General features: G+C 36.8%; 1 protein-coding gene across 2 annotated transcripts in view; it reads right to left on the bottom strand.

Annotated features, from left to right (window-relative positions):
* The window catches only part of NHSL1 (NHS like 1), a 170,521-nt gene that overhangs the window by 77,043 nt on the left and 75,053 nt on the right, over positions 1-18,425 (bottom strand). The window contains exon 1 of one of the 2 annotated variants that reach the window (XM_044677119.1): positions 3,502-3,559. The exons of the other annotated variant lie outside the window; for it this stretch is intronic. Within the exon in view, the coding sequence (XP_044533054.1) occupies positions 3,502-3,559 (58 nt within the window). Of the gene's footprint in view, positions 1-3,501; positions 3,560-18,425 lie in introns of those variants that run through there. 2 annotated transcript variants of the gene reach the window in all.

Consider the following 18,425-nt stretch of genomic DNA (forward strand, 5'->3'; position numbering starts at 1 on the left):
TTCAGTGGTTAGCTAGATGAAAACATACTTGACTTATAAAGTCCCCTAGAACAAATATTCTAACAAAAGGTTCTCTGCTTCAAAGTGGAAGCACTAGGTCCCTTTTTACATCTTTACTGTCAAGGATTCTTCCACTCATCATTTCAAGCATCTCCCCCTATAACCTAAATTGAGACAAGAAGCAACATATGGTGGAGTACAAGAAATATCCAGGTGGAAAGTACTTACTACATGCCCATCACTGACCCACCATAGATGAGAGGGAAAGAAGCTGAGGGACTGATAAGGAAGGGATACTGGAATAAGATGAAGCCTTCTTTTTTGGGAGAAACTGAGTTGGAAGATTGAGACTAATACAGATGAAAGAACAGCAGAGACCAGAACTGTGTAGGCAAGAAGCTGAGAACAACCCACTCTGATTATGTATCACTAAATATCGTTTTTACAGGTCTTACTTTTATAACTTTAGTAAATCATAAAACAGGCAGAGTAAGTGCAAATCATTGGCAGAAGGCCAAAGTGAACCAGCCAAGGAGGCAAGAAGTGAACTATAAGTGTTAATTGTATCTCAATATTTCAAGAGAAAACTTATTTCATCCATCTATGTACTTGCTCCACTGATGGAGACTGAAACTTATGATTCTTTGATTGAAAAATTCATCACCCTGGTGGTGAACCATTTGGCATTTAGCTCACATTTGCTGTATACCTCTTCAAAATTGTTCCAAAAACTTAAATAGAGGCAAAATTTCAGTCCCATTTTTCCAACAATTCAATTCAGTAAGCATTTATTAAGCACTTTTCACAGGCAAAGCACTGTGCTGAGTGCCAAAAGATACAAAGGTTAAAAAAAAATGGCTCATGCCCTCAAGAAGTTTACATAATTAAACAGAAGGTAACTGGAGTTGCCAAAGAACACAGGCAATAGAGGAAGAAGAGAAATATCTGGAGGTGGCACTAAAGCTGAGGTCAGAAGGATTCTATGAGGGAGAAATAAGGAGAAGAAAAGTTCCAGGCATGAGGATTGCCTGTGGCTCTGAGACAGAGAGAGAATGAGCAGTTGGGAGCACAGTATTGGAGACTCCAGACCCAGGACTCTACTATACCACAGCTGCCTCTGTGCTACTTAACTCCCACTCAGCAATCTGAACCCCTTTTTCCTCTTTCACCATATTGTGTAATCCCCTTTTTAGCAGATCCTAATCCATCAATCAAAGCAATTTACTAAATGCCTGTTATGTGCCAGGGGCTAGGGATACAAAGATAGAAGTAAACAGTCCTTGTCTTTGAGGAGCTGTTGGTCTAAAGCAGGGGTTGGCAACCTAAGGCTCTTTCTGCAGGAACCATAAAGTCAATTTTTTTTCAGGCACTGTTACAGGAATGTGCACTGTTACAGGAGCGTGCACTGTGAGCACTGTACAGCTCTCACGAAATTACATTTTAAAAAATTTGGCGTTTATGGCTCTCACGGCCAAAAAGATTGCCAATCCCTGGTCTAAAGAGATGGGGAAGGAAGAAAATGTGTATATATAAAAACATATACACATGACATGAATAGGTATCACATATATAATGACATGTGTATCTGTAACTTAACTTTCCCAGAAACCCATCCAAAGGGAAAATAAACCTGAAAGCGTTTTACTTAAAAATCTTTGTATTAAAGTAAATGTTATAGGGCAATTAGGTGGCTCTGTAGATAGAGAGCCAGACCTGGAGATGGGAGGTCCTGGGTTCAAATTTGATCTTAGACACTTCCTGTGTGAACCTGGACAAGTGGCCTAATCCCATTGCCTACCCCTTACTGCTCTAAGACAGAAGGTAAGAGTTAAAAAAAAAAAAAAAAAGTAAATGTTTATATGTGATCATATAGCTAGAAGAGCCTTTTGAATCATTTAGTTCAAAGCCCTTGTTTTACAGGTTAGTCATTCAAACATTTTTATGTGTCAAGCACTGGAGACAGAAAGAGAAGGAAGGAAAGGGACAGAGAAAGAGAGAGAGGAAAAATTAGTGCCTGTCCTCAAGAAGATGAGAATACAGACAGCCTAGAAAGTTTAAGTGACTTGGCCAGTCACTTAGGTAGCAGAGCTAGCCAGTACTATGACTTCAAATTCAGGCCTCTTTAAGTTGTCCTTAGGTGCCTGATAACTTCTGTGCCTGACAAGAAATTTATTTTTAATCTATTCTCCTGTTGATATCGATTCATGTCAATAAATGTGTCTAAGACTATGACTTTTTATTGAATTGCCTAGTTTAGATTCATATGTCCTACCTCCAAATTATCAGAATGAGAAGATGTATACAAAGTGCTTTGTAAAATTTAAATCTTAAGTCTGCTATTATTATTATTACTATTATTACCACCAATGGCCACTGGTGATGGTGCTACTAAAGATACATTGAGTTTAGAAGAATCAAATTACATCATTTCCTCAGCAAGAAAATGTTGACTAATGCAGTGTATTTGTTTATCACAGCTGATCAAATCCAAGTAATAATCTTCAAATCTCTCTTTTTGTACAGTATATTACTACAAAAGAAAAAAAGGAAAATCAGTTGGCTCACTAGGAAGATGCTATTATCTCCCCACCTTGAATACCATAATCTGCCCCTCCCTTTTCAGTGTAGATTCTAATCATGAAAAACAGTGGAATAAACATCCTAAATGCAAAAACTGCCTTAAATGCTCTTCTTTGTTGCTACCACAGGTGCTATAAAAGCAGCAGTAAATAGAGTTCATTATTAATGAGTATAATTGACACCATGAAAGAAGAAAGAAGTAACAAAAGTATAAGAAAATAATCTCTTTCCAAGTAAATAAAAAAGCACCCAGATGGGAAAATTTCCTTTAGTACATTTCAAGAAAACTGTACAGCTCTGGTTCTCGACTTTAAAATGATCACTCTTCAATTTAGATAGAATTTGGTAAGCAGCAGGGTTCTTCTGTCTTAAAACAAGTATACAGCTGGGACCTCCTGGGGAAACTTTACAGGATTATCCCCATCTAAAATATGGAACAAATCACTCAAGGACTTCCTTACCACATTACCATTTAAAACACATATGCACACACATCCCTGCTTATACAAGGAGAATAATACAAAGCAAATACATTTCTTTTCCTCTTTCAGGGGCTTTACAGAAGAACAAAGAAAGTTACACAACTTGACTCTCATTTTTAAAATGGGCAGCTGAAAAACAAAATGCTCTCCTTGTATTAAATAGTAAAAGTTTGAATTATAACAAAAGCTTTCTTGCAAATAGCATTTAGTTAAATAGTTCTCCAACAAACATTATTTCATTGATTCTTTCAATACCTCTGTGGGATATAAAAACCAGTTTGTAGAGACAGCCATTTAATCTCATGGTAATTATGCATTTCCACCATTTCTTTCCATTCCATCACTCAAAGGGTGAGAAAAAGAATAAGACACACAGTAGGAGGTACATGGGTGTGAAGAGAGGGGAGTGGGAGGAAGAAAGGACAAAAGAACTACTTACTCTTCTTCTTAAAAAGTTTAATCAGAGACTTGATCTTTGTGTTAATGAATATGACCATTTCCAAGATGCCTACATGAGGTGCAGTAGTAGTTTATATTCCATAAGAAGTCAGATACAGCAGCGGAGCATCAAGTCAAGATTCGGTCTATATTTGCCTCAACTTCTGTTCCTAACTTTTCTGCACTCCTGTCTCCATGAATGTAGGCATCTGCCAGTGCAAGATGTAACGTGAAGGCTAGACTGACTATCCCGGTAGTTATAAGCCATTAACAATCCTTGAACCTGAAAAGCTTATTCTGAAACCTAATCCTCAAGGCGAAGAGCAGCCAGTTACAACATGTGGGGGGAATGAACAAGAAGCCAATCACTGCTCTTATTTGCATGAAACCCACATCAGACTTGCTGCCTCAGGGCTCATTCATTCAGTTTTCTCTCCAACAAATCAAGAGAGGCTTTCCCTCTTTTTAGTCTACCACAACATGCAGATTTCACTCTATAAAATAAGGGCAAAAAAACAAAGGTATTTTCCACCTTCCCCTAGGCCATTGGTAGCTTCCAGGTCCTTTGTAGCACAGTCCACAGGTCTGTAAGCAATTCCATGTTGATTCTTTGTCCCTCTCCTGCTAAATCAGACTACATGGAACTGACTTCTAACCCCAACTTGCAACTATTATTTCCCCAACACTGCACCCCTCTACCCCACCCCCAACTCCAACACAGAAACCATTTACAGGCAGTAAAGACTTTACAATAGAATCTCCATGGAGCTGCAAATGATGACTCTACTGCATTTTCTTGCAAATTAGAATGCTCTTGTTTTCTCACCCTTTTTTTGCTTGCCTCTGCCAAAGATCCAGTAGCAGTATCTTAACAACTCTGCCAAGTGTGATTCTCATTTGCATGTCCTTCTACCATCCTCAAAAGTGCCTCCTCCTCCCTTATCCAACTTGGAAAAGCAATGGCACATTAGCCAATTAATTTAATCTTTAGACTTAATCATCTAAAAGAGTACTTTTGCAAAGTTACGTGCAATACTATTCCTTTTTTTTTTTTAAGGTCAAAGGACCAGAAGATTAACACCTGAAAAAGTTCTTAGACATAACCCAGTCCAACAATCTCATTTTTCAGATGAGGAAACTGAAACTCAGAGTGTAGAAATAACTTGCCTTAAATCACATAAGTAGCAAAGAACAAAGCCAATATCTAAATTCCAATTCTCTGCAATCACGATTTTTTCCCATTAACAAACACTGAAAGTCTTAAAAAATGATTATTACATACTATGTCTTATATACCATACTTCCTATTGTATATATCATCATTCACAAGGAGCTGGGAATGGGAATTCATGAAAAGTAGAGATGCATGAGAGCAGTAGAACAATTTAGTAATTTACTAAATTTACTAACCAGAGAATAAGGGAAAGTAAAGAAAAAGAGGTGAGGAAAGGAAAGGTAACTTGAGCTGGGTGTCATATGAAAAAACTTAATGCAGTATAAAGAAAGTTGGTTTTGAACTCAGGAATTCCTAGTTTCAAGTTCTGGCCTCTGACCCTGGGGAAGTCACTAAACCACTCAGTGCTCCAGACAAGGCTGTAAGTTACAGAGAATGCGTCTAAGCTAAGAACAGTATTGGTAAGAGTCCCTTATCTTTCAAATCCAAGTTGGTGCAAGACCCATTGATCATCTTTTATCATCGCTGGAATATGCCTGTTTCCTCTGATGCTGCTACTACTTTGGCATAGGGTATCATCACCTGGCACATGGATTACACAATAGCTTGCTGGTGGGCCTCCTTATCTCAAGTCTCTGTCTACTCCATTCAGTCAGTAAAAGGATTTTCCTAAAGTTGGATCTTATTCTCATTCTCTGCCCCCCTCACACCACTACCCTTCCCTCCTCCCCTGCCCCTCAGGCTTCCCTTGGCTCCCTCTTGCTCTTAGGATCAAATACAAAATGCTATTTGGTTTTCAAAGCCTTTCATAACCTGGCTCTCTCCTTACTCCCTGACCTGGATGTTCCACAAATAAGGCCCCTTCTTGGGGCTTTGCGCATCTTCTCAGGCTTTCTCCTGTGTGTGAGATAGAACTGAGTGTTCTATTCTCAGAATGAGGATTCAGCTTACAAAGGCTAGTTTGTTACCTTTTGTTGACTAAGACAAGTTTGGGAGGGAGACTGATGGAAGACAGAAAGGGCAATAAACAGGTCAGTTGCTTCCCTTACTTCACCTAAACTGGATTGGAAGAACTACAACTCAGTCACAGGTATTTTGGACTGTGGTCTGGACCCAGTGTGGGACCTGACAAGGGAGGGGGATATTGGGAACTTGTATATACTGCCTGTTTGCTGCCTAGTTCCTTAGTACTTCTTAGCCCATTATTGAAGTACTCTCTTTCATGAAGAGAATCAACAACTGTATGTATCTTCTTATTCCTAACCTCTGATTCCAGGTTTTGTTTATTTGAGTGAGTGGGGCACTGGTGCTCATTTTTGAATGAGGCACTTGTCATCATTTTATCTCACATTGTTAGGGTTCAAAATGGGTGGCTTCCAGAGGAACACACGAGACAATGCAATCAAAGCAGGAGAAAGCTTTATTGCCAGTGCGCTCTGGGGGAACTCAGCAAAAAGAATCCCGAGTGATGCATTCAGAAGAGGGAATATATATGTTTCCAGGATATAGGTGCCTTTGTCTTAGGGTTAGCTAATAGCTAGACAGAGGGAGTAGGGATGCTTCCAGGTGCCACAGGATATGATTCTTAATCTTCAAGGCTGTTCTGTCTAGGGGAGGAGTTGTGGCCCTGGGGCTGTCAGCCAGAGATAACTGCCCTGCTTGAGCCGGGCATGACCTTATCCAAAAACCCCCTTGCTTAATTGCCAAGTTTAGCTTTTTGGGCTATAATATTCTTATAAGCTATAATATTTCTATAAGCTTTTTTTGGCTATAACAACACATGCATGAAATACTTTCCCTCCTCCATTCTACTTATTGAACTCCCTGGCTTCCTTTAAATCCAAATAAAAATCCCCTATTTTACTGGAAGCCTCCTCCAACTTCACCTAGTTCTAGTACCTTCCCTTTTTAAGTTATTTTATATTTATTTTGTATATAACTTGCTTTGTATATATAGTGGGGCCTCCTTATCTGCAGTGTTTTTTTTTTCCCTGAGATTTCAGTTATCCTCAGTCAACCTGCTAGAGATATAGAACTGACTAGAAGTCTATCTGCAGCAGGCAGATCTCATTTTTTTGAGTATTTTTTTGAAGGGGGATGAGGGAGTTGGTGGGATGGGAAACCTTACAACACCAAGCTGAGGAGCAGTATTGGACAGAGGAAGATATTTGCTCATCTGTGGTTTCAGCAATCCAAGGTAGGTCTTGGAATGTATTCCCCAAAATAAAAGGGCCCTACTGTATTTGTTTGCATGTCTTCTCCCCTCCCCCATTAGATTATAAACTCCCTGAGGGTAGGGACTTCCTTTGCCTCTTTTTGTATTACCTACCACTTAACACAGTGCCAGACACATAGTAGGTGTTTAATAAATATTTGATTGATTGATTGACATCCCTGTACAGCTGTTGGTCTAAAATTTGACCAGAAAAGTCTTTTTTCTTTCAAGGTAAGTTTCTGAAATAAAACTTGGTGAGATTTCATTGATATTGGTATGGGTCAAATGCATAACTGCATGGAAAAAATGTAATAAGCCATTAATTCAAAATGTTTTATTAAAATTTTTTAAAAAACCTATTAGTAAAAGACTGAAGCTTTTACAAGAAGTCTCCTTCAGGGCAATATTTGGAATATGTTCTGCTCATTCCTCCTTTCCTCAAATATAAACTAAAAACAAAAAAGTCCAACTATATTTTTTAAAACCAAAAACAAAACCATACTCCTACACAGATTTATACCCTATATTTTATTGGCCTACATAAATACAGCTTTATTTAGAAGCAAATACTTTTGCTAAAAGGCAAAGTAAAAATGATGAAAACTCTATCAACTTTCAGTTAATGAAAACAATGATCATGAATCATAAATCAGATTTGAAGCTTGAAGGGATTTCTGCAATCATCTAGTGAGACAATCCCCTCAATTTACAAGAGAGGAAAACCCAGAGTGGGAGAAGTTAAAGATTTGCCTAAGACTACAAAGATCATGAGTGGTAGAAATGGGATTTTAACCTAGGTCCTTAGATTTCAAATCTAACACACCTTAAGATATGTCACTGGTCTCCATTTCAATGAAAGAAAGTCCAATACTAAAGGGAAATACTCTAATTCTGAAAATTCTGATTTCATTGAAATATATCAGAAAAGATCAAATTTTTTTTTCTAGAAAACCAACTTTCATATTAGATGTGAAGAGGAGGGGGAAGGAAAAGGTGAAAAAACCTTCAGGATAGCTGATTTCTCAACTGTTCTGTTCATAAATCTTAAAAAATATATGCATTTCAAGTTATCTGCAATGCAAAGTTCTGTAAAATGAACCCCATTTCCCAATTGGTTTTTACTTAAAAGGATTTCCTGGAGTAGTATAAAGAGCTAGGAGTACAGAACAAGATCCACTTTCATAGAAACCAATCAAGTACATAAACTCTCCCTCCCTGAGAATGCTATCTATTACTAACGGGTCAATTGTCTTACATTGGAAGCATATACCCTAAGGATCACTGTGAGAGAAATAAAATCCCCAAATGGGAAGTTAGTGAAGATAAGAAGTCAATAGTACTTATTAAGCAATTATATTCCAAACACTTCTCTAAGCACTGGAAATAAAAATTCAAGTAAAAAGAAAGATAATTCCTGCCCTCAAGCAGGTTATTACATTCTAAAAATGAGGAGACAACATTAAAAGGATACTAAAAAAGGTTGTGGAAGTACCCCAAAAGAGTATGATGGATACATGGACAAATAAATCTTACATTTCACTACTTGTAAGGTCAAGCCTTTGAGCAACATAAACTGAAATCATCCTGTTTATCAGTTGTAAAATGAGAGAATAAAACTAAATGACCTGGATGGCCCCTTCCATATTTAAATCCATTAACCTATTATGATATGGTCAAGACTTCAACCTGAAATACCATATACAAAGTTGCGCTCACTCTAACAACACACATCCCAAGATTGGAAGATTAGCATAAAAAAACGGACTACCTCCTACCCCAAAATGGCAAGGAAATGTATGATATATAAGCTGATCTGGACATGCCCAATTTGGGTAACATGAAAGCTTTTGATCCCCACCATGTGCATATGGCTTGGCTGCCTGTATCTTTAAAATAGGGAGATAGTCTATTGCCTTTTTTTTTCAGCTACCTTCTTTTTTTTTTCTCCAGTAACTTTCATCTGGTAAGCCCAGTATAGACATCATAAACTAAACTAGTAAGAAAAGGAGAGTCCATCCCCTGTTCCCTATTTTAACCCAGCTCTAAGGAATGGTTGTTTGTCCTCCCTCCCCACTCTACCATTAAAAGAAAGTAAGGTTACTTGAGGAAAGTATTTTATTTATCTTTCTTTCATACTTTTAATTACTTCCTCATAGTATGTCCTTAATAAATGTTCTTTGAATTGAGTTCTCTTATCTCCTGGAAAAGCTGTCCTGGGAGAAATCTAATGACAGTTTTTCCCTAAATATTTTTTTCAGTTTTTTTCCCCCCTAGGTCTCATTCATTATATTCCTGATTGAGATTGTAAGAACTAATTAGGAAGTGATTTTCTTCTCTCAATTAGGTCTTAAAATAAGGATGTTCATTTTAATTTGATGTTATATCTTTCAAAATTTCTAAACTCAGACTTAAAATAGTTTGGTGATTTGATTAATAAAAGCAAATGTAAAACAAATGTCCTTTCTCTTAGGTTAGTTTTTTTTTTTAATCTGTAGATTAGTTTCAGAGCATCATGGTAGAGTGGGAAATACTACTAACCCTTATCATTAAGTTTGTTTTATACATGCTAGCAATGCCAATAAACTGAATTACCTAGGAGAAGTTATATAATTTTTTTGAGTCTCTGTTTCTTACTCTGAAGAGTGGAGATGCCAGTTCTATAAAAAGGGAATAAATAACTTGTTTACTGACACGAGTTGAATGAAATAACCAAGTAAAAAGACCTTAAAGTCCTATATGTGTGTATATTGTATATGCCATATATATAACATGTAATTATTTAATTTATATAGCAATACTATCCACAACAAGATTATCCTAAACACATAAAAATTACATAGGAATGGGTATGTACTTTGAAGTTTTTCTAAAGAAGTTGTAAATTACTTTTACTGTCCTGGCCGTACCTGACACCAACCAAGTAGAAGTCATGAGTAAATCACTGCCATAGTTTGCTGATCCCTATTTTCCAGTTCCCAGGTTAGGAATCAAGTGTTCATTTGGGGCACCTAAGTAGCTCAGTGAACAGAAAGCAAAGTCTAGAGATAGGAGATCCTGTGTCCAAATCTGGCCTTTGATACTTCCTAGCTGTGTGACCCTGGGTAACTCACTTAACCCCAATTGCCTAGCCCTTACCACCCTGCCTTTGAATTACTTTCAGTTTATTCTAAGGTTTTACCAGATTCTATCTGTACATCTTCAGTGCTCCAAGTCATTAGGTCAATAAACATTTATTAACCACTTACTTTGTGCCATATATTGTACTAGGTATAAAATGAAAGATAAAAGATAGTCCATGACTTCAAGGAGCTGACATAATTTCACAGGACTATAATAGAGACTAAACAGAAAGAAGAAACTTATGGGTTTATGTCTCCCTATATAATTTACTTTTATCCTGCATGAATGCACTACCTTGGACTCTGAAATACTCTTAATTTTTTTATTTCTCAAATAAAATATGAATATGCATATTATGGCAGCTATGTTCATTTCTTAATCATTTATTCTTCCTTCAGTAGCATGAGATCTGACTCCAGGACTTAACAATATTAAAATTAAAAATAAATGATTTACTTTATTTCCTCCAAGAATTTTTCTCTAGTGTTAAGCATTATGTGTCTTGTTTCACAACATGACAAGCAGAGAAATATATACTATATGATAATATATGTACAATATATATAACCTGTCTTCTTGGGGAGGAAGAAGGGGTGAGAAGCAGAGAAAGAATGAGACAGATTTTCAGACATAGCTAATGTGAGAATTTGTTTCTCTTGAATAAGCATATGTGTTATATTTGATTACATATTTATAATAAATCATCTGTATTATATAATTGTTGCTATATATAATATTGTTATACACAAAAATATAAATAAATGGCAACCCCAAATAATTAAATAAATAAATTGCATTAACAATGCACTTTACTGTTGGGACATCCATAACTTGAATGGCCCCTTTCCAGATGCTCTTAAATCCCATTGTTTGAGTGCTATCTCGTTTAAACCTTTAGAAAGGCAGCCTACCATAATCATTCAATAAAGAGTAAAATATCTGAATGACCATCAGGCAATGCCATATTGAAATACCAGTTTGATGGTCTTGACAAACTGGTGCTTCTGAGGGACAAAAGCACATTTGGCCTACTATTACCTTGGCTGTTCCCCATCTTGAAACTGCTCCTGCAGAGCAAAGGTTCTTAGCCCTTTTTGCATCACAGACCCCTTTGGCAATGTGACCAAGCCTAAAGACTCCTTCTCAAAATATTTTAAAATATTTGAAGGAAATGTTAAATTTTGGTGAAAGCACATATGTAAATTTTCCTCATCCAAGTTCATGAACCTCCTGAAATCTTTGGATGTCTGTAGATCCCAAATTTAAAAATCCTGAACCGCTTATAATTCAAAATATCAAAAAAATAAATCTACAATCTGTGGCACTGATGAATGCAAATACTACTATATTACTTTTGAGAAAATAAAGAATTATTTGTAAATACTGGGAATAATGATTATTAACATTGATAAGCTAAAAACTGAAATGCACATCACCACACATCTATATTTATAGCCTTAAAGAATCGTATACTGTACCAAGAGGAGAGAGACAAAGAAAGAAAGACAGAGATAGAGACAGAATTTATTGACTTACTATGCACCACCACTGTGCTATATGCAAACAAGCAAGATAATCTCTGGCCTCAAGTAGTTTACATTCTAATGCAGGAAGACAAGATGAAGAGGAGGTAGAAAATGGGGGGGATACTGGTGGCAACATGGCAACATAGCACATGTCAACCCAAGTCTTCTTGGCTCTAAAACCAGTCCTTTCTCCAATACAAAATGATGCACTTAGAAGAAAGTTTAATTTTTAATAGGTCTGTAATTATACTGGTTTTGGGCAGCCTCAATAAGGAACCACTCTCTACCAACGTAGATTTGCAATTCTCCTGCAACCTGGAGTTTTTAAGTTTTACCTGGGGAGCACCTTACTCAGTCACAAGTCAGCATGTGTCAAAGTTAAGATAGCCTAGTTCTGCCTGGATGACTCTCTATCCCCTACTGTAGCTTTGGTGAAGGAGTTGAGTGCCCAGAGGGCAAATTCAAGCTGTCAGAGAGCCACCCTCAACCCCTACTCCTTTATAGAAGGGAGTGGAAGGAGGAAGTGCTTGCTTTGGGCAGCAGAACAGAGGGGTGGGACATGCAAAAAATGTCCTCAGGTGCTGGAAAGAGGGGGAACAGAGCAGTTCCCTCAGTGCCAGCTGGGCACATGTGTCAATACTTCACCAACACTGCCCTAATGCATCTCTAGTATGAACTCAAATCTTCTTTATGGAGATAAGGGAAAATGGAACATGTTCTCAAACAGGTATAAGAGAAAGTTTAAGAAAGTTTAAGCTAATGGAGCTATAAGGATTCTAAGAGATAATGATGAGGAGTATGTTTCAGGCAAGGGAGAAGGCTACTTAACTAACCTTTGACTTAATCCCAAGAAAAGAGTAGCAATGCCTAACACTAGAAGGAGATTTTTGTGAAAGTCAAATTGTAATGGCTTTAAATGGCAGGCTAATGCAATTTATATTTTACTCTAAGGCATAGGGAGCCATGGAAAATTTTTGAACAGAGGAATGACATGATCAAATTTATGTCTCAAGATTATTTTGTCTGTTTAGGGGATATGGATTAAAAAGATGTGAGAACTAGAAAAGGAGAAGTTAATTAGGAGGCTATGACAGAAGTCTAGGCTTGAACTAGGCAGCTAAATGGTACAATAGAGAGTCCCAAACCTGGAGTCAGGAACTCCTCTTCCTATGTTCAAATCAGGCCTCAGACATTGACTAGCTATATGACCTTCATATATATTCATTCATAAAATGAGCTTGAAAAAGGAATGACAACCCACTCTCAGTATCTTTGCCAAGAAAAACCCAAATGGGGTCATGAAGAGTTGTACATGACTGAAAAATTACTGAAAAAAAGCCCTGAACTAGGATGTGGACAGATAGAGGTAAGTGATGCTGGTGTTAGTCAGTAAGATTTGTCAGCTAAAGAAAGAGAGGAATTAATTCCTTTAAAGGAACACAAGATAAACAGGATTTAGAAATGGTATTAATCCCTCTTGATTAGCTGTTCCTAGGAAAAGGAAACTTAGACAAATCTGTTATCTCAGTGATATGGGCAATTCCTCCGCCTGTGCAGATCAAAAACAATTCAAGCCTTCTATTAATGCTATCTTCTTCCATAATGACTCCAAGGGGGGCAGCTGGGTAGCTCAGTGGATTGAGAGTCAGGCCTAGAGACAGGAGGTCCTAGGTTCAAATCCGGCCTCAGACACTTCCCAGCTATGTGATCCTGGGCAAGTCACTTGATCCCCATTGCCCACCCTTACCACTCTTCCACCTAGGAGCCAATAATACACAGAAGTTATGGGCTAAAAAAAATTTTTAAAAAAACCATAATGACTCCAAAGATATGTTTTCTTCTTAGGCTAGGACATGATATCTCCAAAACTCTCTTCCATCTCAAAACTTAAATGTCATTATATATAAATAAGTGGTTAGGTGTACCAGAAGACAGCAATGGAAAAGATATTCTAGTAGATTACATGAACTTTGCATATAAAGATTGAGGGAAATGTTACCTAATAGCTAGCATTTACATAGTGTTTTAAGGTTTGTAAAACATTTTACAGATGTTACATCATTTTATAAATGTTATATCATTTAATCCTATTACATTATAATAATCTTAGGAGATGAGTGCAATTATTATTCCTATTTTGTAGATGGCAGACTTAGGTCAAATGACTTTCCAAGGGTCACATAGCTAGGACAGGACTAAAATCATATTTGAATTAAAGTCTTCCTGATTCCAGGTCCAGTGATCTATCCATAGCTCCAACTGTTTGCCTCAAGGTGCTTTGTGGTTATTTGTTCTATGTGCTCAACAGTTAAAAAGCAAACAAACAAAACACCATTGGTAACCTAATAGTTTCACGGATGAAATCAACTGCCACAATTTCTGACCTTCTGCCTAAAGCAAGGAAGTTTATCCTTCATCCTTTCAACCTTCATCTAACAAACACTGTATTTCTATATGTATGTATTATGTATATATTGTGTGTCTATATACAATACACTTAAAATTATCTTAATACTCTAAGAATACTTTGGTATGATGTTTATTCCACTTGTACATCCATTTTAGACATTCTCAAAAGAAAAGTCCTCTTACTGTCTAGCTCCGCCCCCACCCCATGAAGACTAATGAATTCTATAAACAACTTGATCATTTATCATTCACTGGGGGAGGGCAGAGGATAAGAAGTGGGAAGACCCCCAGAATACATATTATCAATTCTTGGGAATTAAATCCAGAATTTGGCTTACATGATAATTCTGATGTCGGGAAGCACCCTTCACTCTGCATGTGTTGCATCTATGCACTTCTGTCTCAAATCCTACTTAATAATTTAATCTGATACTATTGCTACCATCTGTTCAGCACTCTGCTTGGCCAGTTTCAAAACATCTACTATCACTGTCACTATTCTAGTCAGGCCATGATATTCATGGGACAAATGCTGAACAAATGAAAAGAGAGGCAGGCAGATAAAAGCATGTTCCAAAACAACAATGGGAGCTCATCTGAAAAAGCATTCAAAGCTCATCACTGTTCAAAACCAACAAATGGGAAGATTCTATTCCACAGGAACAGAGAGAGGAATGGGAAAATTTACAGGCTATGTAGCCAGTTAGCAATTGATATCCTATGGATAAACTTTCTTTGGGTGATGAATTTGTTTTGGTTTGATTGAGGGTAGGTACATAGGGTAGAATGAGGAAATAAGTACTTAAATATCTACTATGGGTCAGGAACTTTGTAAATACTACCTCATTTCATCCTCACAACAACTCTGAAAGGTCATTGCTATTATTATTTCTACTTCACACTGAGGAAACTAAGACAGATTGATATTAAGTGACTTGCCCAGTGTTACACAGCTATTAAATGCCTGAAGCCAAATTTGAACTTAGATTTCCAGATCTAATGCTCAATCCACAGTGGCATCTAATTTCCACCTTTACCATGGCCTAATAGAGGGGGGAAATTTTTTCTAGAATATCAGAATGGGAAGGACTTTTAGAAATTATCTAACAAGATTCTACAGATGAAGGATATATAGTTAGTGCCTCCAGGATCAAATGTAAAATTCTTTATTTGGCTTTTTTTCCCCAAAACCCTTACCTTTGGTCCTAGAATCAATACAGTGGCAGTGGGAGTTAAGTGACATGCCCAGGGTCACAGAGTTAGGAAGTATCTGAAGTCAGGTTTGAACTTAGAACTTTCCATCTCTAGGCTTGGCTCTCAATCCACTGAGCCATCTTGCAGCTTCCATACTTAGATAATATTACATTTTTGAAAAATTGTTATTTTCTGTCCTAGTAACAACTCTAGAAGAATGGCAAGTACTAAACAATTGGAGGTGTTCCTTCTACAAGAATCATATAGTGAGGAAATGCCTGAGGCCAGTTTTGAACCCAGGTCCTCCTGACTCTATGCATGACACTTTTATCCACTGAGTCACCAAGCTGCTCCTACTTGGTTTTTAAATCACTTCATAACCCAACCCTTCCAATCTTCTTCCACTTAATCCCCACTTCAGGAATACTATGATTCAGTGGCTAAGTCCTTGGGTTCCCTGCATAGGACACTTCATCTTCTAACTCCATACATTTTTTTTTCATGGTAAGTTTTATTGACTTTTTTGGTTTCTTTCTTGTTGGTTATTGTACATACTTATACCTTCAATCTTATAACATAAAAAAGCAGATAAGAAATCCAAAGAGCTACAAAATTAACCTAAAAACTAATACAGTTAATCATTGCTTTAAGAAGGATAATGTAGTATTATTTTTTAACCATTTATTAATATTCATTTTTAACATGGTTACATGATTCATGCTCCTCCTTTCCCCTTCACGCCCCGCATTACCCCCACCCATGGCCAATGCACATTTCCACTGGTTTTAACATGTGTCATTGATCAAGACCTATTACCAAATTGTTGTTAGTTGCATTGGTGTGGTAGTTTCGAGTCTAAATCCCCAATCATGTCCACCTCAACCCATGCACTTAAGTAGTTGTTTTTCTTTTATGTTTCCTCTCCTGCAGTCCTTCCTCTGAATGTGGGTAGCGTTCTTTACCATAAATCTTTCAGAACTGTCCTGTGTCATTGCATTGCTGCTGGTACAGAAGTCCATTACATTCTTTTTTACCACAGTATATCAGTCTCTGTACAGTGTTCTTCTGGCTCTGCTCCTTTCGCTCTGCATCAATTTCTGGAGTTCTTTTCAGTTCACATGGAATTCCTCCAGTTTATTATTCCTTTGAGCACAATAGTATTCCATCAACAGCATATACCACAATTTGTTCAGACATTCCCCAATTGAAGGACATACCCTCATTTTCCAGTTTTTTGCCACCACAAAAAGCACAGCTATAAATATTTTTATATAAGTCTGTTTATCTATGGTCTCTTTGGGGTACAAACCAATAATGGTATGGCTGGATCAAAGAGCAGGCATTCCTTTATAGCCCTTTGAGCATAGTTCCAAATTGCCAGCCAGCATGGTTGTATCAGTTCACAGCTCCACCAGCAATGCATTAATGTCCCAATTTTGCCACATCCCCTCCAGCATTCATTACTTTCCCCTTCTTTCATTTTAGCCAATCTGCTAGGTGTGAGGTGATACCTCAGAGTTGTTTTGATTTGCATTTCTCTAATTATTAGAGATTTAGAACACTTTCTCTTGTGCTTACTGATAGTTTTGATTTCTTTACCTGAAAATTGCCTATTCATGTCTCTTGCCCATTTATCAATTGGGGAATGGCTTGATTTTTTATACAATTGATTTAACTCCTTGTATATTTGAGTAATTAGACCTCTGTCAGAATTTTTTGTTATAAAGATTTTTTCCCAATTTGTTGTTTCCCTTCTGATTTTGGCTGCATTGTTTTTGTTTGTACAAAAACTTTTTAGTTTAATATAATCAAAACCATTTAATTTACATTTTGTAATTTTCTCTAACTCTTGCATGGTTTTAAAATCTTTCCTTTCCCAGAGATCTGACAAGTATACTATTCTGTGTTCACTTAACTTATTTATAGTTTCCCTCTTTATATTGAAGTCATTCACCCATTCTGAATTTATCTTGTTGTAGGGTGTGAGATGTTGATCTAAACCTAATCTCTCCCATATTGTTTTCCAAATTTCCCAGCAGTTTTTGTCAAATAGTGGATTCATGTCCCAAAAGTTGGGCTTTTTGGGTTTATCATACACTGTCTTGCTGATGTCATTAACCCCAAGTCTATTCCACTGATCCTCCCTTCTGTCTCTTAGCCAGTACCATATTGTTTTGATGACTGCTGCTTTATAATATAGTTTAATATCTGGTATTGTTAGGCCCCCTTCCTTCACATTTTTTTTCATTATTTCCCTTGATATCCTTGATCTTTTGTTATTCCAAATGAAATTTGTTATAGTTTTTCCTAATTCAGTAAAGAAGTTTTTTGGTAGTTTGATAGGTATGGCACTAAATAGGTAAATTAATTTGGGTAGAATGGTCCTTTTTATTATGTTAGCTCGTCCTACCCATGAAAAAATCAATGGTTTTCCAATTGTTTAGATCTAGTTTTATCTGTTTGGAAAGTGTTTTGTAGTTGTTTTCATATAATTCCTGTGTTTGTTTTGGTAGATAGATTCCTAAGTATTTTATATTGTCTAGGGTGATTTTAAATGGTGTTTCTCCTTCTACCTCTTGCTGCTCTAATGTGTTGGAAATATATAGAAATGCTGATGATTTATGTGCATTTTTTTGTATCCTGCAACTCTGCTAAAGTTGTTGATTATTTCTACAACCTTCTTAGTTGATTCTCTGGGATTTTTTAAGTAGACCATCATATCATCTGCAAAGAGTGATAGCTTAGTCTCCTCATTACCTATTTTGATACCTTCAATTTCTTTTTCTTCTCTAATTGCTACTGCTAGTGTTTCTAGTACTATGTTGAATAATAGAGGTGATAATGGGCATCCTTGTTTTACTCCTGATCTTATTGGGAAGACTTCTAATTTATCTCCATTGCATATGATGCTTGTTGATGGTTTTAGGTATATACTGTTTATTATTTTTAGGAAAGACCTTCTATTCCTATACTTTTCAGTGTTTTCAATAGGAATGGATGCTGTATCTTGTCAAAGGCTTTTTCAACATCTATTGAGATAATCATGTGATTTTTGTTTGTTAGATTGTTGATATGGTCAATTATGTGGATGGTTTTCCTAATGTTGAACCATCCTTGCATTCCTGGTATAAATCCCACCTGATCATGGTGGATGATCTTCTTGATTACTTGCTGGAGTCTCTTTGCTAGTATTCTATTTAAGATTTTTGCATCTATGTTCATTAGGGAGATTGGTCCGTAGTTTTCTTTTTCTGTTTTTTATCTACCTGGCTTTGGAATCAGTACCA

This window comes from Gracilinanus agilis, chromosome 4 (assembly GCF_016433145.1).
Source record: "Gracilinanus agilis isolate LMUSP501 chromosome 4, AgileGrace, whole genome shotgun sequence".
In the NCBI taxonomy this organism is placed as follows: Eukaryota; Metazoa; Chordata; class Mammalia; order Didelphimorphia; family Didelphidae; genus Gracilinanus; species Gracilinanus agilis.